Source organism: Sprattus sprattus, assembly GCF_963457725.1.
Source record: "Sprattus sprattus genome assembly, chromosome: 7".
NCBI lineage: Eukaryota > Metazoa > Chordata > Actinopteri > Clupeiformes > Clupeidae > Sprattus > Sprattus sprattus.
Genome location: NC_137926.1, coordinates 18664819 through 18692116, shown reverse-complemented (window position 1 = coordinate 18692116; position 27298 = coordinate 18664819). Strand labels below are relative to the sequence as shown.

Here is a 27298-nt window from a genome sequence, read left to right as displayed (position 1 = left end):
TGTGAAATAACTATGAGCTCTTACATCATGTGATTTGAATGATTTCAGTAATTGTAGGCAACAGAAAAGTCCAGAAAAGTCATTGCACTTCATGCTCTAGAGTCTAAATGAAAAGTCAAGTTTGATTGACATTGAGTTTTAAAATGTCATCATAGGGATCACTAAAATCAGTTTGTGTGATTGAAGTTTGCGCAATGCTTATTGGCTTCCCCTTTGGCAACATCACAACAGCGCTTTTGAAGTTGTACTTGTAGGAGATGTGAGCACTCTTGTGCAACTTGTGTCCACTGGCTGACCGAGTTGACTTTAGCTAGTGCGGTCTGTCACCAGTGTTTTGTGATGTGTACACTGTAAACTGCTATTTTCCCCTCTGACATATATCTGCCTGATGCTTAGTGCCTCACCTGGCTTTTATCCTCCTCTTTCCCAAGCCACCTCATACTTTTGGGAATGCTGTATTCCTGTGACACAATATGTTAATGTTGGATTAAAGGTCAAATAAAATGATATGATTGTCTGTGTACAGCTTCATGTGTTTGTTTCCTTCTTTGGCTAGAGGAAGTTTTACTCATGTTAAAATGCAAAAGCCTTCATTTGGATTTAAACTATAAAAAAAGAAGGATATTAAACTTAAAATGTGTGTGTAATCTATAGGCCTAAATATTTATAGGCCTACAAAAATAGCCACTTTAGCAGAAATGGATAGGAAATGACCATAGACAGGGTAAAGATGCACTAATAAAAACATTAACTTTTTCATTTTAAAATTAAACTAAACATTTTGAGGAAAATGTAATTTCAGAACCCAGTGCTTTAGAAGAGAGCGTGTCTATGGCCAACAGTGGTAAATTAAAGGCGCCACCTATTGTTGACTTTTCTGGCCATTAGCCATTTCGCCATACTTTTCTGCTATGCTTTAAAGGGGAGGAAAAGGCGCCAGATCGTCAAAGAAGGACCCATTGCGATTTCATCCTTTTCTGGGTTTATTTAGGTCAGAAGCAGTAATTGTCTTCAACTACGTCTAATAACTTGGACAACGTTCTTTCATTCTTCGGATAATCTTCAAATGGTGGTAGAAAAATACCGTTTTCTGTCGTAGAATGCGAGTTGCTGTGTAGTCGATTTCTATTCAGGCAGTTATTTGGGGCGCTCGTTTAAGTCGCCTTGCATTGTGGGACTGTCCCTGCTCTTGTATCGGGAGGCGCCGCTGAATCGAAACCGGTAAGGAGAAACCTAGGAGCGCAATTAAAGGGGAAATGTGGTATGAATATAACTGTGCCTCAGTCTTAAAAGCCCGAGGAGAGCTCGTCAACATATTTCTTTTGCAACAATACTACCTAATCGTTTTGCAAAATGCATGATTTATGACTTATCTACTGTTAAGAAGTGTGTAGAAACACGTCTCGCATGGCGCGGGTCTTGAAAGGGTTAATTTTTTCCGCCGCCGACATTTTTATAAACAGCTCACTCAGTGTGTTGGAGATATTAAAGACTGTTTTTACTCCGCTTTGGGGTTTGCATAGCAAGCTGTCGCGCTTGTTAAAAGCTTTGCATTCAGGAGTGGCAATTGCAACTACAATTCAAAGCCCACTGAAGTGCGAAAACGTGCTACTTCAGTCAACTGTCCGCTAGCTCCCTCTTTTGTATCGTTATCGTAAGCTAGCCTGCAGCTGCAATATGCGGCCGTAGTAGCCAATGATGTCAATAAACCCAACTCCAGGAGAGGTTAACAGGATACGAAATAAAAAAGGAACAGTCTGGTTTCACATAATCTGCGGATTGAAATGCATGTAATGAAATGTTTCTTTTTGCAATTATGCCGCTGTTGTAAACTTTACACTTAAGTTAACCTCTTAAAAGCACAGAAAAGTCCCGCTTAGGCTACCACACTATTCCTATTGGCTATGGTGCAGAACTCCCATACTCAGGCACCACTTAGTTAAAGTAAAGGTTTAGGCAAGCGTTAAAGAAATATCCAAATGTAAACAAACAACGATCTGAAAGAGGTCCATTTGGGAATCTTTTTTTGTACAGACCTATGTGTTGTGCCTTATTAGATAACTGAATAGCAACTTATTTTCCAAATATTACATTCTACTGTGTTTTGCTGTATTTTTTTCTGTCAAAACAGAGGAAAATGCAATGTTGTGCCTGTGTTTTTGTTCAGGTGTGCAACAACTCTGCATTTAAAATATCATATCAGTTCAGAAACGAGCTACTATCACTGTGTGTCTCATTACTACATTTGTATAGGGAATATTCATTTTCGTGAACAAGCTGTTGATGTGTGACGGCTTGAGAATGATGGATGAAGGTTTATGGTCATGGTCAGTTACATACAGTAGAACAATCACAATGGTCTGAAAATCTAATATGGATGGTTTATCCTTCTTTTTCTCTGGCAGGACTTCGTAGACTGAAGTGGCCCATCTCTCGTGCTGGCTCCTGTTAATATCCCAAACATGTCTGTCCGGGAGTCATTTAACCCCGAGAGCTATGAACTGGATAAGAATTTTCGACTAACGCGATTCACAGAACTCAAAGGCACTGGCTGCAAAGTCCCACAGGATGTGCTCCAGAAACTTCTAGAATCCTTACAAGAAAACCATTACCAGGAAGATGAGCAATTTCTTGGTGCAGTTATGCCCAGACTGGGTAGGTATTTACCTTCCTTTTGCTCTTTCAAAGCTCCATCTCTCTGCAATTTCTGTTTCATGTTTGTACATTTTTAACCAGTTTTGCGTCTGTCTGTCCCAAAGGCATCGGCATGGATACCTGCGTAATTCCTCTCAGACATGGTGGCCTTTCATTAGTTCAGACAACAGATTACATCTACCCCATTGTAGATGACCCCTACATGATGGTAGGCTTTCGTAGGAGTTTGTGTCTGTGCATAGAAAGAGTGACACAAGGTCTTTTTGTTAAAAAAGACATACAATACATTTTGGAATAGATTGGATAGTGTTTTTTTGGGGGGGATTTCATCACATTTATGTTTATTTTGACTTGACTTTGGCCTGGTTGTGTTTATCTTTAAATCTGTTTCTAATGTCACAACAACATCTGCCTTTTTTTGCTTCTGATGTCATCTGGATCACAGGGGAGAATTGCTTGTGCCAATGTTTTAAGCGATTTGTATGCCATGGGCGTTACGGAATGTGACAACATGCTGATGCTTCTGGGCATCAGCAACAAACTATCAGACAAGGTGAGGCTTGCCAGGTTACTTTTCCTTCTATCTCACTTTTCCTTTCTCTTTTTTTTCTTTCTTTCTTTTTTTACCCCACTCTTTCTCTCCCTCCATCATTCATTCTTGTGACTCAGTAGTGAGCAGATGCAACCAGCAGGCTTACTCTCTTATTGGTCAAGACTTAATACTTAACATGGGATATCTGGAATACAGACATTTTACATTGCGTTTTGCTTGTCTGCTGAGAGACATGCAAGGTGTGGGGAATGCCTAAGGGGATGTTGCATTATAGTGCACCTGACTATGTTTATGTCTGTCTTGTGCTTTTGGTCTGTAATTATCAGAATGTGTGCAAACATTGGTGTCACTCTGTGGTTGTAGTACATAGAATCTAATGCAAGCACCATATGCTTAAATGTGGGCAATCTGTGTGCAGGAGAGAGATAAGGTGATGCCACTGATCATCCAGGGCTTTAAGGATGCATCAGAAGAGGCGGGCACCTCAGTGACTGGCGGGCAGACGGTCCTTAACCCCTGGATCGTCCTGGGCGGTGTGGCTACCACTGTGTGCCAGCCTAACGAGTTCATTATGTGAGGACCTGTCCTGTCTGCATTCTCATACCTGTCCCTCTGTTATACACATGCTAGGTGTTGTTGCCTCATTCACACTTTTGAATTCACACATGCCTTCTATTCGAAATGTTTTCTTTTTTGTTACTCTCCGTGTCAGTATTTGGTTTTAATGCACAAGATAGTGTTAGACATTATTTTGCTACTGCTCTTTTCAGTGAAGTGGATTGAAGTTGTGGCAGTGCTTCATGCAGGTTGTGTTGTGTTAGAATTGTTCCTTTGTTCTTCAGCACTGTATGTCCTCCAGGCATTTTTACTCTGGGTGCACCTGTTTTAAAGTCACCTGATTTATTACTATAATGACTGTCGTGAGTTAATTTAGGTGTGCTCCATTAGTCAAGATCTTGCTATGGTTTGAAAAAGCAGGCAAAGTTGGTGTTTCCATAGTAGCTTTTTTTTCTTGTACGACTCACCCACCTCTTTTTATAAACCCCCTCTCTCCTCAGTTTAGTTTTTTCCTTCCCCCATCTCATACTTCTTTACTGACAAGTGTGTGTGTGTGCATTCCAGGCCAGATAATGCAGTGCCTGGAGATGTGCTGGTTCTCACCAAGCCTTTGGGGACCCAGGTAGCGGTTGCTGTTCACCAGTGGCTGGATATTGTAAGTCTAGAATTGACCAATCTTGATATAAGACAGGAAATTAAAACATTAATTATGGAAAATCATATGAAGGCTCTGGAAAACTTTTTTCATTGTTTCACAGTGCCTCTGTTTTGTGAAAAGTTCAGGTTTCAAGTGTTCACCTAAAATGTTTTCTTTTTATAGGATGTTTAGTACATAGTCATGCTCAAAGAGTATGAGCTCTGCTCCCTAGAATGGTTGTGCCCTTATAATTGTGTCTTAAACGTAGAGGATTTTAAGTAATCAGTAGATTTGGGTGTGGTTGCACTGTCTTCAGTCATCTTGTGGCCTCAGCACTACACTTTCTTTTACTTGTATTACTTAGCCTAAGTAGTTTTCTGCTATGTTCTCTTCCAGCCTGAGAAGTGGAATAAGATCAAGCTGGTGGTGACACAGGAGGACGTGGAGCTGGCCTACCAGGAAGCCATGGTCAACATGGCCCGACTCAACAGAACAGGTTTGTAAAAATACTAGGCTATGGATACCACAAACTCACATTTCATTTATACACACAGTCACACACAACACAACATACACTGTTCCTGCACAAATGTGTGAAATGGTATGGTTGGCTGATGTTTTTGCACTCATTTTCTTTGTGTGTGTGATGGGTCTGTGTGTGTGTGTTTGTTTGTCCGTATATTTAGAGATTAGATAGTCTGTCAATCTGTCAATCTGTCAATATTTTTTCAGGCACTGAAGCTGAGTGATTTTGTTTCTGGTTTTCCATTCAGCGGCTGGACTTATGCACACATTTAATGCCCACGCTGCCACTGACATCACTGGCTTTGGCATCCTTGGCCACGCACAGACTCTGGCACGGCAGCAGCGGAGTGAGGTGTCCTTCGTCATCCACAACCTACCTGTGCTCGCCAAGATGGCTGCCGTCAGCAAAGCCTGCGGAAACATGTTCGGCCTCATGCACGGCACCTGCCCAGAGACCTCAGGTTAGCCACCGTGGCAGAGAAGCAAAACCAGCCATTGCCATTTATAGTAATAGCTATGTTAATAGCTATGAACACTAAGGCTGAATCCCATTTCACCCCCTACCCCTTCGTCTTTCCCCTTCCCCTCCGTTTTGCGCGTTCACGTGTAGGGGTAGTGCTATCCCAATTCACGTTAAGACAGAGGGGTAGGGGAAGGGGAAGCGCTTTCTACCCCTCCAAACGGAGATTTTCCGAGGGCACACTTCAAACGGAGGGGTAGACTGATTTCCCTCAATGCATTGCGAACCCGTGATCATTAAAGAACAAACATCGCGCGAGTCCATTTAAAAATGTCGGAAACAGCAGGGAAAGCATCACACAAATGAAAATATTTTCTTTGTAATTCATGATTTTAAAACTTGTTTGATGAAATGTTGCATTGTGTAAATAACAGCTGCAGGCGCCATGTTTGTTTATGTCTGGTGAGTGACAGCTGTCGCTCTCCGGTAACGTAACAGCTGACGCTTCGTACTGATGACGTACGTAATTGTTGAAGGGCTATCCCATTTCGAAGGGCTAGCGTTCCCTACCCCTTCGTTATGGCTCCGTTTGAAAAAGCGAGGGCAAAGGGGTAGGGGTAGGGGTAGGGGTAAGGGTAGGGGTAGAGATTAGAAATGGGATTGGGCCTAAGTGACACTAAAGTGTCCAGCTCTGTAAATGTATATATGCTAGCCATTTAATATTTGTGATTGGTGCACTGATACTCACAGCCTTTTCTCTGTTTCTCTTTGCTCCCTCTCTTTTATCTGTTTGCTGATCACGTCTGGCAGGAGGCCTCCTGATCTGCCTCCCCCGTGAACAAGCAGCTCGCTTCTGTGCCGAGATTAAGTCCCCAAAGTATGGCGAGGGCCACCAGGCGTGGATCATTGGTATTGTAGAGAAGGGCAACCGCACAGCGCGCATCATTGACAAGCCACGGATCATTGAGGTGGCACCACAGGTGGCCACTCAGAACGTCAACACTACGCCTGGCACAACGTCCTAATCCTAGCCCCTTCCCAGCCCTACCCCAAGCCCACCCAAACCTCACTACCAGCCTCTGCACAGAATTCCACATGGCATCACGTTCTAGAACCATCCTAAAGGGTGTGTGTATATGGAGTTGTGCGCACACAAGAAATGCAGAGAAAAACTTCCTTGATTTATATTCTAGGAAAGAAAACCTCATCTGCCCAGATAGCAGGGCCTTAGGACAGACTCTACATGGACACATCAAGAAAAAGTCATAAAAAGATAAAAGAGGAGTATAATTCATTTAAAGAAAAGAAGAAAAAGATGGAAACAAATCTCCATTGCCTTTTTGTGTGTTTGTGTCATTTTCTGTTACCTTACTGTCTGGCAGCTTAGGAGTTGAGCGAGCATGTTTTTAGGTGATGCTGTTGATTCATTTTGAATCTGTAGGATGCCTTCGATTTGTTGCCCCGGACTACACGCTATGCTAATCCAGATTTAGGCAGGTAGACTTTTAAGTTTGTCCCCATCACTGAGTGCAACTTTTTATTTTATATTTGTTTTAGTATAAGCTCTATCAGATGCCTTTGAAAATGTAAGAGAATGTAAAAGGATGGAAGTCATGTCGCTGATATACAGGAGGAGGATGAGACACAGGACATGATCTTAAAGAGTTTCACTTTTGTTATATTTTTTTAACCGTATACTTCCCACCACTTCCCTGCCAACGCTATCAGATTAAATACCCCCCCCCCCCCCCTTCTAAACTGTCTGCTGGAAGAACAAGACTGAATGAAGCCAAACCTATACCTCACTCTGCTCAAACTCGACCCTCATCCATCGAATTTGACGGTAGAAAGCCCTGCTCTCTCAATAACTGATGCAGTGAGGGCCAAGCATCATTTTACAGCGAATGTACTTTCCAGATGAGATGCAGTTTCTCTTGCTCTTGAACATGTAGAAATACAAAGGTTGACTTTTCAAAGTAATCGGGGGCAATATGTGTTCTTTGGTTGTCAGTTGTTGTTTTTATAATGTACAGATTCCTCTCGTTTGTCTCTTCCTCTCGGTCTGCTTTCTCTGTCTCTTTCTCTCGTGTCTCTTTCAGCCTCTTAATGGCACTATAAAAATGCTTTCTATTAAACAAAATCAGATCCCCTCATTCCCTGCCCCTCAATAAAACTTAAATCTTTTCTAAACCTCTTGTGCAGTGAAGCTGCTTTTATCCATCTGTACGGATGCTGATGTTTTTATAGTGTGAGTGACTCACTGCGCTGCACACCTTTGTAAGTATTTTAATTTCAAATCCATATGATCTGAACTGGCCTTCCAGTGGGTGAATGAGGCGGTGTGCTGTTACACTTCACCGAAGAAAACAAACCTAATGTGCCCCATATGGATGAGTGTGCTTGCGTTATCCGTTTTGCTACTAAAAGTCAATGTTACTGGGCTATTGCCGCCAGGGCAGATGTTGGAGGTGTACCAGGGATGTGCGCCTTCCATTAACATCCATTAACTATTTTATGATCAGCTAAAGCAAAACACGGTCGGCTATAACTGCTTATCTCCGATCAGTAGTTTCATTGGTCAGTGCAAACTGACCAGGGATGTTTTTGTCTAATGGAGAATGATATCGATAATGCTTAGAAGCTCTAAGTGACTTGATAAATGGTATGTTTCGTGAAGTTCAGTGATTTCAGCAGAGGGCAGCATGCAATCTTATCTGTACAAAATGGAGCGAAAACGTCTGTATCATAAAATGCAGCTGTTGGATCTATACGATTATGTTGTAATTGGTTGTATTATCTGTGTTGGGGAACTTTTACTTTTAGTAGGTTTTAGAACGCAATAGTATACGTCACCTTGTGTTGCTTGCAAAACTACAGGTACCACGATGCATTAGTGCAGCCGAAGTGGCTGGAACAGGACATGTTGAGACAAGCTGCTTAGACTAGCTGTCGTAAGTTTGTTTTTTAATCGTATGATTTGCATTTGACAGTGTGATAAGTAGTGTGAGTTTTACTACAAATTATTAGTATTCAGGAAATATTTCACCAATAAATGTACCTCCTTTGAAATACGCAGATATCACAACTTTGTTCAACTTGGCAGGAGATTTGTTTGCAAGCCAGCTGGCTGTCGGCTAATGTCAGCTAACATCTAATTGGTAATCAATAGAGCAGGGTTTTAGTTATGAAAGTGCAAGGTGCGCTTACTCGTAATGTTCATATTTTGGTTGGGGGGATTTAGTTTATAGTGTTTTGAAGTTAGTGGTTACTGTCATTTGGTCAGCTAGGTCTTCAGCAGATTGTTAGCAACGTTAAGGTGAGTAATCTTGGTTAGCCTGCGTCAGCTGGCTCGGTGGCCTGGACGCTTGCTAGCAATTTAGCCAGATACATGAAGGAAAGTCTTTCTATGCTAGCTGGTACTTTCAGCTTGTTTGGAAAAAGTGGGTGAAGAAATTATTCTTGAAGACACAGGTTGGATTTTTTTTGTAAACTGTTTTGTAAAATAAAGCCGTCTTCACACTCCAAGTATTTTGACATCCGGATTTGTCAGACTTCTTAAGGAAACGTGGTCCAATGGCCATCCACATTCAGCTAAATTAGCCACCGAGCTAGCTGTCTTGGGTTATGCGGTCCCCCGCTGTATGACAAGAGGCAGTTTTATTTGTCATTAACTGGACAGTTACATCTTAATGAAGTGTTGATAAGTGGACGCCCGGTGTCTTTGAAATCTCGGTTCTCCGTGGGAACGGAGTGGGACAGCTCACACATAGGGGAACTAGATAGTTCTTACGAAGTGACCGAAGGAGAACCGATGCTAGCATACAGCAACAGTGGTGGACACCGATTTGGCAGATGCATGTGACAACTCTTGACAGCGCTAGATGTCAAATTATTGGAATTAGTTAACATAGAAAGATTACTGACTATGCAAATGCATATTAGACATAATACTGTCTGAAATGTATCTTTCTTGTTCTGGATTACTAGAATCAGAGTTTAAGATTAAGACGAGCCCCTGAGGTTGGACCATGGACCAGAATTCTACCTCCGAGGTAAATTGTCCGAGAGAACAGTGTGTCATTTTGTGTGTCAACAGTGTGTCATGAGTTTGAAAGAGATGGATGTCTTGCTTTGTCACTGACGCGCATGAGGTGGACTTTGGATTTCCAAATTGAAGATCTGACCAACTTGTATAGTCTAGCCAAGTCAGAATCATATGCCTAAATTTACTCTGACAAAATTTCCTTCAAGTTCAATAACATAGCTAACAACTATCTATACAAAACACATAGCCTCTCCCTTAAAAGTACCTTTTATATCAGTATTATCTACAGTAGGTAAAATGGGGAGTTGACATCTGACATACCTGGAACCCACCCAGATCTTACACTTTTTATATGTACAGAGATCTCTTGCTCTCTCTCTCTCTCTCTCTCTCTCTCTCTCTCTCTCTCTCTCTCTCTCTCTCTCTCTCTCTCTCGGTCTGTCTCTCTCTTTCTCAACCACCGGTATGTGCTCTCATCTCTGTATTTGTCCTCCTATAGGATGAGGCCATGGGTCCTTCAGAGGATGAATCCAGCCAATCCAGATTTCCTTTAGAACTCTGTGAGTATTGGTTTTGACTCTGAGTGATGAGTGACGTTTTTAAACATATGATTGTTGTTTTGTAGCTATAGCGCAGAGACATACTGTGCACACTCAGACTGCTGTTTGTAAGTGATTATGTAACTTGTCTGGATTTTAGTGAGAGCTGCTTAAGGTGTAAGGCTTTTAAGCCTTTTTAATGGGATATACTTTACAGTAGGATGAAAAAACAATGTCTTGTGCAGATCAAAGTAAAAGTAAAAGTAAACAGCCCTTATATCCAGACCTGGAACTGTCAGGAAAACCAAGAATTATTCTGGCAAAACTAGATGTGCATAAACGTAATTCTGTTTTGCTGGCAACAGATTTACTGAGAAGATGCCCCAAAATAGTTATAGAAGAATTTCTACCCTGAGATTCTTCACTGCTTCCCTAATGCATCTACCCTACCTCTGGTTAAACTGTTTTGTAAAAATCATTGTGTCATGTCATTATGTTGAGTAATAAAGAGTCATTGAACTCTGACCACCAAATGAGTATAATGTGCTATATTCTGTTTTGCGCCTTGCTCACAGTACTGAACCTAAGGCTGGTTCATGTCATCATCACATTGCTGTGATTTGTGACTATTTTCACTTCTGTGGTTGGTCACTAAGTCATCCTTCAAGGTTTGGCAAATTCTGAGCTTCACATCAGATCTCCACTCATGGCTAAAGGCTCTGGGAGTGTGGAGGTTCAAGTGTTTTTCTACTGTGGCTATGAGGCACTCTCCGTTTTGAGGCACTCTCTGTTAGATAACAGGGGCCTCGTGTACAAACATTGCGTTGCGTAGCATATGCACAAAAACATTGTGCACGTCATCTTTCATGCTCATGGTCGGATGTGTTGAGTGAAGTGAACGTTACGTGAGTGTGTGTTTATCCACGCCTTCTTCATGTTTGATGTATGCACATTTCTAATGGGTTTTAGCAGTTGCCGACACTTAGAGGATATACAGAGGAACTGCTAACATTAGTAGTTTACGAGTCTGTATGCCGTCACAATTATTTGCACAGTATTGACATATGGACATAATTGGAAATAATACAAATGGACATTTAAGCATGCGTGTATACTATGCTATGCATTACATCGTCTAATAGAAACACAGTTTTAGCCTTGTACAGGATATTGCCAGTGGCAGAATTAAAATGGTCCATGTTTACATTTTTTGTTCCATGATGACAATGACTTGATTATCAACCACTTCAGATTTCCAAGACCTGTCCTCTTGGAAGTTTGTGCTGAATTGTGTCCAGCTTTAGAGTGCTATGTTGCAAGGAGTCATGCATTTGCCTGTTCCCTTTCAAGTGCGTACCACACTATGCTTCTTGACAACAGGGGCATCCCAGAGGAACCGGTCAGGATCATCCGTATGTCAACCAGGTGTATGAAGTCCTGCTATAATGTGGTTGACCAGGCTAACATTGAAGTGCAGGTTGTAGCCAGTGCTGCAGTGTAATTTGAGTGATACGAGTGCACACACACAAATGCATCGTTGGAGGTAGAATTTGAAAACAAATTTATCGAGAGAATTCTCATTCCATCAACGTGCAAATTATCTGTGATGTAGAATTTGCGACTCACTAAAAGTCGCAAGGTGGCCTGGATCAACTCAAGACACTGTGGTTACCTGGTTAAAGAAGTGGCTTCTAAACGCCTTCGGCAACTCCCAGATTGGGCCTATTTCGTTTGGTTCTCTGACAAACCACACTGACTCTCTGACTAATGCCACCTTGCCACACTAACCTTTCTCTTTTGTTATTTATAGCAGCTGACAAATTGCCAAATTAGATATGTTCTCTTGCCTTAACATCGAATAACAAAACGTCCATCTCCCATTCGCTGAGCTGCAATTTCCTTTTTGACTGATTTGCTGCTTCCTTTTGCTGTTTTGTCTCAATTGGAACACGGGGGTACCCTAGCCCTATGTATATTTATTAGCGTATTAAAATGTGAGGAATGAGGGAGGAGAGAGGGTGGAGTGTTGTACTCATGCGTGTGCCCTCAATTTCTCATTGATCGGGATGTATTAAGACAATGATGGAATCTTTGTCTTATGTATATTGTAACGTACTGGCTCTAGGTACGCCACATGAAAGGGGAGACCACGCAAATTTCAATCGTAGTAAGGACATTTATTAAATTATAGGATGAGGTTAACACGGACTAGAAATAATGAACTAAGTAAATCATTAAACATTATATAAGTGTGGTGTAAGTCAGTGTAAAGGGAGAACTCAAAATGTGGTGTGGATCAGTATAGGAGCATTCTACAAAACACAACAGAAGCCAAAAACCGCAAGGAGGAGAGAGAGACCGCCATGTTGGATACGTAGCCCTTTATATCCTCCAGCCAATCACGTACACCTGCACAGAAACACGGAGGAAACCAATAATCTAATCTGCCCGTGGGCGGGGTTAGCTGGGCCGTCACATATCCCCCCCCTTAAGAGAGAAGCCCACCTAGATGGGATTCGGTCATTTAGTATACATCTAGGAAACATTTCAATTAAGCTCAAAATTTCAAGCAAATATGACAACAAATCCACCCTGATACAACCATATCACACCCACACTGGGACCAGTGGCTATGAACCCCATTTACACCATCACCACCTCCCCCTTTTCAACCACTTCACATCCTTACCCTCAGCAATTCTGGTACTTAGAAAAGCAGTTTAAGACGATAAAGAACAGATATGAAGAAAGGAGACAGGCAACTTACCACACCGACGCACAAAACAGCGCATCGGCCATTTTGCCATCAATGATTATGATCGGAGAAGACTACCATGGGTGGACACCATCCCCTGCCATATTTGCCCCTAAATTGTTGCTGCTGGTATACTTCATTGATCTTTTTTTTCATTGTCATTGCCCTCTTTGGGTCGATATGTTTTCCATCAAGTCTATGTTCTTTTTCCTCTAGCACTTTGTCCACACTTGAAGCCTCTTTGAACCGGATAAAGCCAAATCTCCTTGATCTTCCTGTGTGTGGATCTTTTATAACGGTACAGTCAGTAACATCTCCAAACTTTGAGAAATACTCTTTAAAATCCTTCCTACTAGTGTAGCCGCTCAATCCTCCCACAAACATTTTCCCTTTCTGTGCAGCAATACACACATCCCGATCAAACGAATTTGACATAGCCGGTAGTTGTACGCTGTTACTTCTAGCTTTTGATACCCCTGACGCACCCTCCACTGTCTGTTTGCGACTCCTTGCCCGAGTCACGACACAGGCCGTGGAAACATCGGGGAATTCTGCAGCGCAACCGTACGGCCCAGCAGCCTCCATAGGCTTTACTGTCGGTGGAGCTGGCCCACTGGCCCACACTTTATCTCTGGCTAGACGATTTCCCAAGATGACATCAACCCCCGGCACTGGCAATACCGGGCGAACTGCCACAACCACCTCCCCTTTAACAAGATCGGAATTAAGGATTATTGTATGCAAAGGAAAGGACATAGTCTGCATACCAATTCCCCTAATCAAAACACTCTTTCCAATACTCGAGTTGACCGAAAATGGCAAAGCGGTCTCCGCCACAAAACTCTCTGTAGTGCCAGTGTCACGTAATATTTTGACGGGTCTCTTTTCAGAACTGTCAACAAGTGAAATGAACCCCTCAGTAATGAAAGGTCCATAACCTCCACTGACCTGTTCATTTGCACCAACGCTGTACATGTCGACTGCAGAGCAATCAGGCACCACCCAGTCTGACCCTCCTACCGTAGCTGGGACAGCGCATAAACTATATCCCGTAGAGTTCGATTTACCCTCCTTTCTATACTTTAATGCAGGGCAATCCTGTTTCCAGTGGCCCATCTCCAGGCAATACCTGCACTGGTTATCTGTTTTTTCATCAGAGCGTGTAAGATCTGGTTTCTCGTATCGAGCCTCTGAATTTCCACTGAACCAGTGTGATCTATGTTCCTCTCGAGATGTACGGCTCCAACAGTGTTCACTGGCCCTACTTCTATGAGTAAGCTCATACTCGTCAGCGAGCACTGCAGCCTCAGACACTTTTGAAACGGGGTGCTCGTTAATAAAAGTAGTAAGCCGTTCCGGAATGATGTTTTTAAATTGTTCCAGGGCCATTAGTTCAAATAACTCGTCAAAGGTATTCACATCAACCGAGTGAAGCCAGCGGGTAAAAAACCCAACCAAATCTCTACCCACTTCAGCATATGTTTGCCGTTCACCTCTTTTCCAATTTCTGAACCGCTGTCTGTAGTATTCTGGCACTTGTTCATATGTTCGCAGAACCGCCTCTTTGACACGACTATACTGTTTGCGCTCTGTCGATGACAACGCCACAAATGCATCTTGGGCTCTCCCTGTCAAGACAGTTTGCAGTAATAACGTGCGCTGAGAGTCATTCCAACTATGCTCCTCAGCAATACCCTCAAAAAGCGAAAAGAAGATATCGGGGTCACGTTCATTAAATTTTGGTAGAAATCGAATCATCCTCGACAGATCGCCGTGAGTATCCGACGGCACAGGAGAATCCTCACCACCCCGCATCTTCCCTTCATCAATCAATCTCAGCCTCTCTGTTTGGATATGTTGCTGTAGTCTTATTTTTTCCAGCTCGAATAAACGCTCTTTCTCTCTTTCTGATGCTTTTTCCAAGTCTCGTTCCCTTTCATCCACTCGCTTCTTTTCCTCGGCCTCTAACCGTTTGAGGTCTATTTCTCGGCGATTTTCTCTTTCCGAGGCTTCACGCTCCCTCTCATACTCACGCTTCTTTTGTTCTGCCTCTAAGCGTTTGAGTTCAAACTCACGCTGAAACGCGCGACCCTTCTCTTGTTCCGCGGCCTCCAAGCGTTTGTATTCGAGCTGAAGCTTCAAGACCTCGGCCGAGTTTTCCAGACTAACCATCTTTTCTCCCGCATTAGGTGTTGACGTCGTTGCCGGTGGACCAGATGGATCGACGGTACCTATAGATATTATCGACCGATCTACCAATTTTGATTTTAAACTTTCTTTGAGTTCTTGTTTATTAAAACCCTTTGTAAGATTTAGATCAAATTGGTAGTGTGCCGCTACCTGGCACAACTGATCTTTTGTTAACCTATCGAATAAAGGTTCGGATGGAGACTCCAAAAAGTCATCCAACTCCACGTTAGGCATTTCTTATTTTTGTCAACTCAGGCCTATTTACACGACACTGCAACCACGTCAGCAAATCAGGCACAGGCGAACCAACCCCTTTTTCCACACCAGAAAAGAGCTATCCCGTATCTAACTTCCACCAACAACAATAAAAAACCTAAATAATTCTAAACTGACGTCTTCAGTGCATCCACATACAATTGAGTTGCTTCCACCGCAACCCCAGCGCGTTCGATGCACCAAAAACAACAAAATACAATAAACAGGAAAACAAAAAAACAGCGGTAAGCGGTCTACCCTGGCACGGGATTCAATTAGCTCCGATAGGATCTAACCTACCGTCACCCTCCCACTTACCATCTACACCTGAGCCCAATTTGCCAACCTAACCAGCATGTAGCTCCAGAAACCAGATACTATGCTGGCTGCAGGATCACAAATGCAACTCCCTCCTCCACGGCAAATCAAAGAAATTACACGAAACCAAACCAAAACCAATCTCTTAACCAAATTACTATCAAAATACACAATCTATTCGTGGTACTCCCCAATCTGAACTTTACTGAAACAGGTTCTTTACACCTGTGCGAAACTATATTCCAACAAATTTTACGCTTTACTACCACCAGGCTACAAGTGGCAATATCCATTTACTCACCAGAATACAAGCTTAAGGCCCGGACAAGCCCCCACATGTAACGTACTGGCTCTAGGTACGCCACATGAAAGGGGAGACCACGCAAATTTCAATCGTAGTAAGGACATTTATTAAATTATAGGATGAGGTTAACACGGACTAGAAATAATGAACTAAGTAAATCATTAAACATTATATAAGTGTGGTGTAAGTCAGTGTAAAGGGAGAACTCAAAATGTGGTGTGGATCAGTATAGGAGCATTTGTACAAAACACAACAGAAGCCAAAAACCGCAAGGAGGAGAGAGAGACCGCCATGTTGGATACGTAGCCCTTTATATCCTCCAGCCAATCACGTACACCTGCACAGAAACACGGAGGAAACCAATAATCTAATCTGCCCGTGGGCGGGGTTAGCTGGGCCGTCACAATATTCATTCTCTTTTTGTTTCTTACGCATCCGTCTTGCGTGGCGTATGCAATGTTGTATGGTGAATTCTTCACAAGGTTTTGTGCAAGAGTCCCAAGGTAAGCAGATCAGACCTCAATGCCTGTCTGCCACTCTGAATCCGCAGGAGAGGCTGGATTTTGAGCGTAGTGTGGATGTTTGGAAAAGCTTACAAAAAAATGCGAGAAGCCCTCCCTACCCCGGCCACAATTCGCGCACATGCATGAACACATATAGCACACCTGGAGGAGGAGGTGTGTGGGCTTGAGCAAAGTAATTTGTGAGGTTTTTAGAAAGTGACACTAATTAAAATAGGCCACTATGGCTGGGCATTTTTTCAAGACCCCAGGAGTGAACAGGAGGGATGTTATACACTTCAGTGAACAGCAAGGGATAGAGACAGTACAAGGCTAGGGTGAGGGACTGGAGAGAAGCCTGGGGAGGTGTGTGTGTGTGTGTGTGTGTGTGTGTGTGTGTGTGTGTGTGTGTGTGTGTGTGTGTGTGTGTGTGTGTGGTGGGGATTGTGATGTTGGTCTGACTTAGCCCACTCTGACACATGATTGACTAGAGATATGGGTGCATGAAACCAAGGCTTCCAAAGACAACCATGTGTTGTTTTGGGCTTTTTTTAAATCCCCTTCTTTAATCACTGTGTCCTTTCTCCTTGAGCCATCTGTGTTTGTAGTGTTATTGTTTTCTCTCTACCTCTCACTCCTCATCTCCCCCTCTTAATTTGACTTATCCATTGTCCTCACTTTTTCACTCTGCCATCTCCTTTGCCATTCTCTTTTACCCTCATTTTGCACTCCTGTTTGTGACCGTCTTTAAAACTAGAGACATTTCTAACAATGCAACCACCAAGCCAAAAGCTTAAAGCAGCAAATGTAAATGGCTATTTCCTCTCTCTTTTTCTCTCTCTCTCTTTCTCCAGCGGACTCTGAGGCAGTAGAGGTACTGTGGCAGGTTCGTGCCCAGCGGCGGCAGGTCAACCCAGTGCTTCCAGAAACAGTGACCCGCCTGTCCACGCCCGAAGGCAGCATCGTCTACCTGGTGGGCACTGCCCACTTCAGCGACAGCAGCAAGAATGATGTTGCCACGGTAATAAGAGCTAATGTTCTTTAAAGCATAGTGATGATATTGCCACAGTTAGTAGAAAAGACCTTTCTCACTTTCTTGCCCTTTCTCCTCTTCTCCACTTTTACTTTCCATGCTCTCTCCTTTCCATTTGGCTTCTCCTCCCTCTCCCCCTTCATCACCTCCACTCATCCTCTTGCCGCTGTGTCTGATGCAGACGATCCGTGCGGTGCAACCAGATGTGGTTGTGGTGGAACTGTGTCAGTACCGCGTGTCTATGCTGAAGATGGACGAGAGGACTCTACTGAAGGAGGCCAAAGAAATCAACCTGGAGAAGGTGCAGCAAGCCATTAAACAGGTGAGACGCACATGGCTAAATATGAGAAATCCACCGAACAGGAGAGGTGCCAGCCACAGTTACAATATATATGAGGCAGTGGAGGCTTCTCCATTGAGGAGAGGGAGGAAGATCCTCCTTAACATTTTGAGAATAAAAAGTGTACTTTGCCCAGACTACTGTGATTAATTAAAACCCTTAAATAGGACTACTTTAATACCTTTGTATATGTAATGTTAGTTTCCCTGGGTAAAGATGACATTAGCACCCCCTATCGCTATCGAAAATTACTGCCGGAGGACCTTCCTCCCTCTACCCTCCATTGACTCCCATTCATTTCTCTGCCTGCGCTGGCGGCTCGTGGAATGCGTTGACTTCAATGGCAGAGAGGAGGACGATCCTCCGCTGAGAGGGTGTGACTAGTTTAGGGGTCTGGATAGCGCTAAAATCTATTAACGAATAGGCTGGAGTCACGTCTGCGCTATAAACCAATAAGCAGAGGCCCTGGATATGGTGGGTGGGGTTATCCCCTCAAATCTAGGCTACGAAACATAATCTGCTCAGTCTAAGAGACACAGTTAAGCAAGAATATCTGATCATTTTAATAATGAGAACACATTAGCAAATTAGCAAATAAAGTAAACTATGGAAACCGAGGACATTGTTCATGTTTTATTACAGAAACCATTCCATGGGGTGAGTTACAATGACAAGTTGGCCATTAAAGCAACAGGTAGACCAATTCCAAAGATTGAAATCACCAAAAGCAACGGCAGAGTCAGTGTCGTGAGTGCTACATGGTTTGCTAGGTAGGCTACTCGTGGGTGACTGGTAGCATTACCAACAATCGGTTATATTGCTGGCCCTGTTTACTAATGAATGTCAACTCTCCAACGTGGTCTTTTCATGGATTTACTGATATAAAAAATATTGACAGGGCAACCAAGCGCCACGACAAATGTCAAGACCACGTTGGTGCTGCTATCCGCCTTTCATTGCTAGGCGGCACCATGCCTATAGAGCGGTTAGTGGATGAGGGTGTGCGGCTGCAAATTCAACAGCACAACGCTAAAGTGCGTGGCAATAGGGAGGTGGTAAAACGTCTGTTAGATGCAACGGCTTACCTAGGCATGCTAGAGTTGTCTTTCAGGGGGCATAACGAAGGGGAAAATTCTGACAACAAGGGCAATTACAGGGAACTGCATTTGAAATGGCCTCAATTATGGTCTTGTGTCTTCATTCTTCTTAAAACAATTGTAGCTGAAAATAATCAGACATATTACAACCAATAGCTTCAGTCATTGAGTGGAAAAAATAGGCCCAATGATTGGCCCAGAATCTTTTATTTAGTTTTACAAATCAAGAGTAGTCCTGATTTGACTAATTGCCTTTGCATCCTTTCCTTCTGGCCTGGACTAGTCCATCAAAGACATGCTGCCCACCAGCTTTCAAAGTACAATGCTGCCACTGGTGAATTTATCAATTTTATTCACAAAATTATCCCTCCCGGCTATTTTGTGCTGTAGTTCACCAAAACACCCTGAAACAACTTGAGTCTCACATACTTATGCCACCAACAGTACAAACGGGCCAATGGCAACCAAGCGCGCAGTCCTTCCTCCCTCACTTTAAAAACCACCAGCCGCCACTGATATGAGGCATAGCATAGATCGGACGGCGAGCCTTCGAAAAGACTGCATGCACACTGAATGGATGAGCAGGGCAAAACATAGATAAGATGGACTGTTCCAGGAAGAGTGGATGATGTATATGGTCATTAAATAGGGAAGGAGGGTAGCCACAGGCAGGTCAGCGTGGCATTTTAATTGTTGTGTGATTTACTTCCCTTCTTCTTTGTCTCTTTTTCTTCTCTCCTTTGGTCTGTGTCCCCTCCTTACACCTCTCTGTGGTCAGAATGGTGTGATGTCTGGCATGATGCAGATCTTGCTGCTGAAAGTGTCTGCTCACATTACTGAGCAGCTGGGCATGGCACCCGGAGGAGAGTTCAGAGAGGCTTTCAAAGAGGTATACACACGTGTGCACACATACTCACTCACTTTCTAACTCACTCTCTCACTCTCTCACTCTCTCTCTCACACTTACACACACACTCCAACAAAGACACTCACATAATTGTAGCACATAGATGCAAAAAAACACACGTAACACATCAACATTTCTGATAACTACACAGATGTGCCCCCTGCTAGGGTACCAAGCACACCCCTAAAGGCAAATGAAATCATGTTCTTTCTCAGCTGTCTAAAAAGAGACAGGGGCCCCTACTGCGAAGGCTCCATGTGGTTCCTATTCTATTTTCAGTGGATTGCCAAAATACAGCTGTTATCTTCTATGGGGTGAGGGGGAAGAAGAGTGTAGTCAATAGAACCAGTATTCAGTTTTTAGTATTAAGTTCAGTATTAAGTGTGTTATTTTGTAGGATTTATTTGTTAGCTTAAGTTTGACAACTTTTTTACAACCATTGCTGTTTTAGTACCTAGTGTTCGGCTATACGTACATTTTTACTTAGCAGACATGCTTTTTTTTTATTGTAAAATGTTTAGAAATAGATCCTTAATCACTCATGTATGGTGGTGTATGTGAAATATATGTGGTGGTGTAATATTCCCCTCTCTCCCCTCTGCTCCACAGGCAGGTAAAGTGCCCTTCTGTAAGTTCCACTTGGGAGACCGGCCCATTCCTGTCACTTTCAAGCGTGCCATTGCTGCCCTTAGTCTGTGGCAGAAAGCCAGGCTGGCTTGGGGTCTCTGCTTTCTGTCTGACCCTATAAGGTACACATACACATACATACATACATACATACATACATACATACATACATACATACATACATACATACATACATACATACATATATGTCTGTCCATACTTTTAGTACACACACACACATGCGACGTCAACACTAGGGTATTGCACAGACAGTGGGGTTGTGCAGAGGAGCTTTTATCTGTATCTGTTTGATATTAGAATAGCTGTAATTGTATTTGTTTTCGAAAACAGCCCAGAGGTAGGCGGGGCCTAACCCAAAAGGAGGTCCAAATTGTCCTAAATCATTTTTAGCTCATTTAGCCTATATTTATCTTTTGACTTCTCTATGTCTTTATGTTTTCCTCCTACCAGCTCCATCTGATATTTTCTCAATGTTCTCTTTTGGTGTTTTATGTATGTGTGTGTGTGTGCGTATAAAGTAAAGAGGATGTTGAGAAGTGCAAGCAGAAAGACCTGCTGGAACAGACCATGTCCGAGATGATTGGCGAGTTCCCTGCTCTGCACCGCACCATTGTAGCAGAGCGGGACATCTACCTCACACACACGCTCCACCAGGCAGCCCGCTGTGTGGAGGCGCCCCCTAACAATCAGAGTGAGTATGGCCTGATATGTGACGTGACAGGCTAGACATCACTTCTGCAACTAACGATGGCACAATGGGTTAAAACTGCGGTAGTGGAGAACTCTACCACAAACAAGGTTGGCTTGTCATCTAAAACGAAACTTGTTCCATCATTGCAATTTTCTGCTTGAATCGGCATCACTACTTTGAGCTCTGCCTTCGATAAGTGCTGAATTGGAAGACATTTTCAGTTTTCATTCAGTTTATCCTGTAATTGTTCCTTCTGAAGTTTAAGATTGTCCCACTGCTGTGCCCTGTAATATACTTAAGTCCCAATGAGAGCAGTCAGAGGCTAGAGCCAGCTAAGTAAGTCGACATAATGAGTAGCACCATGGTTAGTTCGAGGACAGAAAACATATCAATTCATTGCTTTTAAAACATATTACTTCTCAATGAACAGTAATGGCATGGTTTTCTTTTCGTTTAGAATCGTTCTGCAAGTATGAATGAATATATTGTTGTTTTGTGTGAACAATGTATTCATGTGTTTTGAGGTGTGTGCTAGGTCTGAAGTTTGATTACATTCGCGTTTTTTGTCTTGTCTGAAGTGTGTATATATTTATTGTCTGTAATGCATGTGTTTTAAAGTGTGTCTATATATGACTGTGTGTGCCTTGCAGGAGTGCCTGCAGTGGTGGTTGGTGTAGTGGGCATCGGCCACGTACCTGGCATCGAGAAGAACTGGGACCAAGAGCTCAACATTCAAGAAATCATGAGGTAAGTGCGTGTGAGCATTGTTTGTCTATTAGACTTATCTAAGTCTGCATCATTCCCATCATTCCTCTTTGTCGTCTCCTCAGTGTCGCACCTCCATCCCGTTTTGGTTGGGTGTTCTGCACCATACTGAAAGGAGCGATGATCGGCGTGCTGGGATACGCCTGCTACCGGGCGGGAGGGGGTGTTGGCCGTGCCCTCCTCTCCATGCCTGCTGTCCAGTCGCTGCTTGAGAACATCCGGCCTCCTGCGGCCTGACCCCACCCCTCAACTCAAAAGCCCCTCCCACCCAACCAGGATTGGACGTTATCACGGACACCATTAGCCTTAAAGAATGGAAATAAGCTGGGGGAGGCACAACAACCTTGGGAACCAGTGGGCCCAGGCCCCCCACCCTGACCCCCAGCCACATCCAGTCCTATGTCTGTACATAGATGCAGGCGTGTACTGCCAAAGAACCTGAACAGTACTACTTCTTCTTTTCATTCTGTGCTGTCTCTTTCTCTCAAAACAAGAAGAGTATCAGTTAATGCTTTTTTTACTGAAAATGCATTAGGATACATCTGATGGGTAGCACAAAGACCTTATACCTTACCTGCAAACTGGAAAGCACTAGTTTAGCTGGACTGATTTGTCAGTCTTTTTTTATGTCAGCCATGTCGTGATTGTCACCATGGATTCAGCAGTATCTCCCCCATTGTTTGACCACTGGCGTTCATCCCATAACCTGTAGAATTTTGCCAAAATAGTTAAGTAGATAGTAGTTAGTTAACTACTAATTTGGTAGTTATTATTTCACCCCATTGCAAATATGAAAATCGATTTCTGCCCTTATACAGTTATATACTGGCCATGTTTTCATGAAGATGACCAAAGTCCTTTTTGTTGATTTTATTTTACTTTTTTATCTTTGTTTTTTTCCTGATGTTAATACATTTTTAGTGTTTTTATTTTCGTGGATAGAGGGAAGGCTATGTGAGGGAGGTGCACGCTTTTCTTCATCTGGTCAGTATTCTAACCATTCAGCCAACCTGATGTTGGATAAATCATATTTTTTATAGTGTTCCCCTTATGAGTAAAGGAACATTGTAATCCCTTGTTTCTTAAGGAAGAGTAAAATGGTAATGGTCAGGCAACACTTTCTGTAGATCCTGGTCAAATTAACAGATAAGTGCCTCCTGTTGATTATTTTATGCACCCCTAGGTTTGAAACATATAACTTTGTGTAGTAGTATGTATGACAAGGAGGGGCTCTAGCTGCACAACAAATGGTGTCAGCCTTTTTTTCTTTTGGCCCTTTATTATGTAATGGTTGTGAGGTGACTCAGACACACCTGTGAGGCATTCAACTGCTTGGACTTTTGAGCCTTTGGGCAGGTTGTAGTGTCATATTAGATGTGTGTATGCATAGAGGGTGAAATATTTTAGGTGTTTCAGATGGACCTGAACAAGTTGTACACCTTCAATTTTCCCATGGTTACTCAGTTTACTTTGCTATCAGGACTGAGTGACTACATGCAGAAAGTAACGGTTCATAAAAATGTGCTTCCGGACCATTCCGGTTGGTGAAATGCTACTCTGTCAAAGTGATAATACTCTTCTACTCATGCCTGACTGCTCATGGTTGGTTGTTCTTTGGGTGGATAAACGTGTTGGTGGCGGTGACTTAGGAACCAGTTGACTTGGATCTGTGCTCTAACAGAACAAGGTCCACTTCTGGTGGAAGGTTCTATCGGGGAAAGATTAGTCAAGAGTGACTTCAGCTTGGTCAAATTGATGGGCGAATTCTTCATATAGAGGCCGTCCCCAGGACAAACACTGGCCTTTACCGGCAGTTTATCCTACATGGCTGTTACACTTACTTAGCTGAAGGGACAGACTACATCATAGACAACTTTTTCCCCCCCAAAGCAAACCAAACATTCAGTTGGAAGGTAAAGCGAGCTTTTAGTTCTGAGCTCTGAACTGGTGTGAATGGAACTAATGCCAATTCAAAATTCATCCAGTGTTCACATTTGCATGGCTATCTTTATGGAGAGATTATGTTTGTCTGTGTCGGTGCAATAGAGTTTAGCCACTTAAACTCCCAGTCTTGAGATTGGAGCCACAATGCCATAAAAATAAATTTAGGTCAATTCATTTGGAATTCTGAAAATATAAAAGATTATTTAGGAAGCATGAATTGTCGTGACAGATGTAATGAGTATGATTATTTGAGTTGTAACATGACCTGTAGAATCTTAAAGTTGCAGGTTAAAGTGCGGTTGGTCAGGAAATGGTACAAGCCAACTGTGGAACCATCAGGGCCAAATTCATTCCTGATTGAGGATCCTATCTGGGGAGGATGTCTATACCCAGAGATCCTGTAATGGGCCATAGACTTGGATGTGGGGTTTGGTGACTTGGAAAAAGCCTTAAACAACATACATTGCTGCCTTTTTAAACCTGTAGATTGCCTCTGTATTAGCCTTGGCTTGTTTATTTCTCTTGCTCTGGTCTGCGTGTCTGAATGTGTGTTTTGTGTGTGTGACTGTGCGCAATATTGGGTTGAATCAGTGCAACATGACTCCTGTGAATTACTTGACCTCGCATTTGGGATGGAGTGAAATGTCCTTTTTTCTTTTAAATGAGAAAGTTTTTGAAGGGATTGTGTTTTTAAAGCATTTAAACAATATTGCAGGTTGAAACACCCTGTTAGGAACTGTATTGTGAGAGCTCACTGACTGCCAGCAACTATCCTGACTCGTCAGAGATCTTAATTTAACCCTTTTTGGGGTGGAAAAAAAGCACTTTTCATTCCACAATGTCTGCTGAACTCCCTTAATGGACAAGTACTATGCATATTGAGCCGTGGTTTCTAAGGATGCATGACATATCCGCATTAAACACTCAGTATCTCGTGAAGAGAAGTGACCTGCTGTTGATTTTTGCACGTTAGTTATGGAGCTGAAGGACTGAACTCTACACGTCTTGACATTTTGGAGGTCAAACACCCATTTTATATGCCAAGGGCTCATTACGTCATGAAGCTGTTGGTTGCGTTCTCATTGGCTTCTTTTCCAGTGTTATGCGTTTTGGAAAATCTGTTTATCCATCTTGGATACCCTTTTAGCATAATGTCTTGAATGAATTACGGGTGGTGGTATTTATTCATGAAGAACCAACCCCTTAAAATAATCTGTATCTGTCCCTTTTTCCCTGGATTTGTCATCATAAACATGCCAAATTTGACAGCCTAAAACTGTATGGAAATGTACAAGTTTTAAATTAAAAGTAATTATGTATGACAGTGTGTGTGTGTGTTTTTTTTTTTTTTTTTTTAAATCATGAGTGTTGTTTAAAACTTAGTTGACCTTATACAGAAAGAACACTACTGTAATTTAAGCCATTTTTATGTTTTGTGATTTCTCCATTTCTTCTGCCGTGTACCACAGTTCCACTGATGAGCATTCAGTAATTTATCACATGGGCTTGAAGTAATTGTATGTAGTGTGTTTACATTTTGTGCATGTTATTATTTACATGAAAGCTGACAGCTGCACTCTAGTGCTCTAGTCGAACTGTTAACGTCAGCCGAATGTACAGTGAGCTTTAAATGTAGCATATGCAATTGGAAACATAATCATTGTAACACAGTGTAATTAAACAGTACAATTTGATTTTTTTTTTTTTTTAAGTGAGGCAGATATTGCCCCCTAACATAACACCAACTATCATATGGGAACGTTTTAGTACCGTTTGAGTTTCTAGTCGGGCTCATAATAAACCGTACACCCTGACGAAGACGCCCCACTGATGATAGCAGACAACACGGGTTGGTTATGCAATGGAGAGTTCTTGTAGTGTCGTTTAATTACATTGAATGACAGGTGGCCATCGTTGAATGGCTGCTATACGAATACGTCTGTCGCGACCTTATTTGTTTCGTTCTGGAATTATATTGCTGAGATCGGTGTCGTTTGTCGGGATGGACGACATACGACTGGCGACGAGTCGGTCGCCACTTGAAAGTTTGGAGTTCGACAATGTTGTGCTCAAAAAACTTCCCTTGGATGCTTCTCAGGAGCCGGGTGCTAGAATGGTCAGGGGAGCCTGCTTCTCGCGTGTCCAGCCGACACCGCTCACTAACCCTAAATTCGTGGCTGTCTCCGGCAGAGCGCTAGCATTACTCGGTCTAAATGAAGAAGTTATGAAAGATCCATTCGGCCCTGCATATCTGAGCGGTTCGAAGGTGATGCCCGGATCCGAGCCGGCTGCGCACTGCTACTGCGGACACCAGTTTGGTAACTTTGCCGGTCAGCTAGGTGACGGAGCAGCTTGTTACTTGGGCGAAGTAAAGGCGCCGGCCGACCTAGACCCTGAACTGTTGAAGGAAAACCTCTGTGGCCGATGGGAAATTCAAGTGAAAGGAGCGGGGTTAACGCCCTTCTCTAGGTAATAGGCAAAGAGTCAAATATGTAACTAATGAAAAGTCGTCACGGTCAGGTTGTTGTTGATGCACTAGGTTGGCCCATATCGGACCTTAATTATCTGACTCCCTTAATCCTCTTTCGTAGGGTCATTTGCCTGTGTTTCACATAGCCTAATCTTTAATGAGTACAACATGTTTTTATTCTGCGAGACTGAGAGTATTCATCTGAAATTAAACACAGATGTATTCATCACATCATAAACCGCTGTTTCTGGACGGTTCCATGAAAATCACTATATTGTCTGAAATGTTAATGTGAGAGGCCGAGCATTACACATTCATAAACCTTAATGGTCCTGCAGAACGGCAGACGGGCGAAAGGTCCTGCGCTCCAGCATCCGGGAGTTCCTCTGCAGTGAGGCAATGTATGCTCTGGGAATCCCGACCACTCGGGCGGGCTCCGTGGTCACCTCTGACTCCAAGGTGGTTAGGGACGTGTTTTACAGTGGAAACCCACGCATGGAGAGATGCTCCGTGGTGCTGCGTATTGCTCCCACGTTCATTAGGTCAGTAGCCTAAATTCATCTCTGCTTGTCTCCTCTTGGTGTAAACTACTCTCTCTCTCTCTCTTTCTGTACTGTTTTACACCCTATCTTACCTAACAGCTTCAAGGAATAGCAGCAGCACAATATTTAAAGGGACCTGTGTTTCATGTAGTTCCTGTGTCACTGCATGTGTGTGCAGATTCGGCTCTTTTGAGATCTTTAAGCGGGAAGATGAGAACACTGGCAGACAGGGCCCCAGTTCTGGCCTTGATGAGATTCGCACCCAGATGCTGGATTACATCATAGAGACCTTCTACCCCGAGATCCAGCAGAGCCACCCAGACACGGTGGAGAGGAACACTGCCTTCTTTAGAGAGGTGAAGTACCTGTCATGGAGGATTATTTGTCTGTCAGAATGTCAAATGTCTCCTGAGTCCTGACTCAAAAATTAGGAACACTGATTCCTTTGATGCCAAAATTCACCTTTCTTAAATTACCAGTGTTTGGCCAGAAGGTCAAGATGTCAGCCATGACATAGGAGCAGTCAACCTGAACTTTTTGTATTCCCAAAAAAATAAACATGCATTT

General features: G+C 43.0%; 3 protein-coding genes across 4 annotated transcripts in view; all 3 read left to right on the top strand.

Moving 5' to 3' along the window:
• Positions 1-1163: 1163 nt before the first annotated feature.
• Positions 1164-7543, top strand: sephs1 (selenophosphate synthetase 1). Of its 2 annotated transcripts, none has more exons than XM_080842881.1 (9): positions 1164-1221; positions 2406-2655; positions 2760-2863; positions 3101-3208; positions 3627-3781; positions 4331-4421; positions 4800-4899; positions 5177-5389; positions 6199-7543. In XM_080842881.1, the coding sequence occupies exons 2-9, from the start codon at positions 2463-2465 to the stop codon at positions 6411-6413; spliced, it is 1179 nt and encodes a 392-aa protein (XP_080699007.1). In that variant the 5' UTR covers positions 1164-1221; positions 2406-2462; the 3' UTR covers positions 6414-7543. The 2 variants fall into 2 exon arrangements, with proteins under 2 accessions (XP_080699007.1, XP_080699006.1); XM_080842880.1 differs by lacking the exon at positions 1164-1221 and adding an exon at positions 1567-1790.
• Positions 7544-8288: 745 nt separating this feature from the next.
• trabd (TraB domain containing) lies at positions 8289-24973 on the top strand. Its single transcript, XM_080842882.1, has 10 exons — positions 8289-8339; positions 9376-9440; positions 9933-9993; positions 17149-17315; positions 17509-17649; positions 19543-19653; positions 20281-20420; positions 20838-21010; positions 21661-21757; positions 21841-24973. The coding sequence occupies exons 2-10, from the start codon at positions 9417-9419 to the stop codon at positions 22010-22012; spliced, it is 1086 nt and encodes a 361-aa protein (XP_080699008.1). The 5' UTR covers positions 8289-8339; positions 9376-9416; the 3' UTR covers positions 22013-24973.
• Positions 24974-25561: 588 nt separating this feature from the next.
• The window catches only part of selenoo1 (selenoprotein O1), a 7491-nt gene continuing 5754 nt past the window's right edge, over positions 25562-27298 (top strand). Inside the window, exons 1-3 of the mRNA XM_080842876.1 lie at positions 25562-26188; positions 26528-26731; positions 26910-27087. Coding sequence (XP_080699002.1) covers positions 25638-26188; positions 26528-26731; positions 26910-27087 — 933 coding nt within the window. The 5' untranslated portion in view covers positions 25562-25637. The remainder of the gene's footprint in view (positions 26189-26527; positions 26732-26909; positions 27088-27298) is intronic.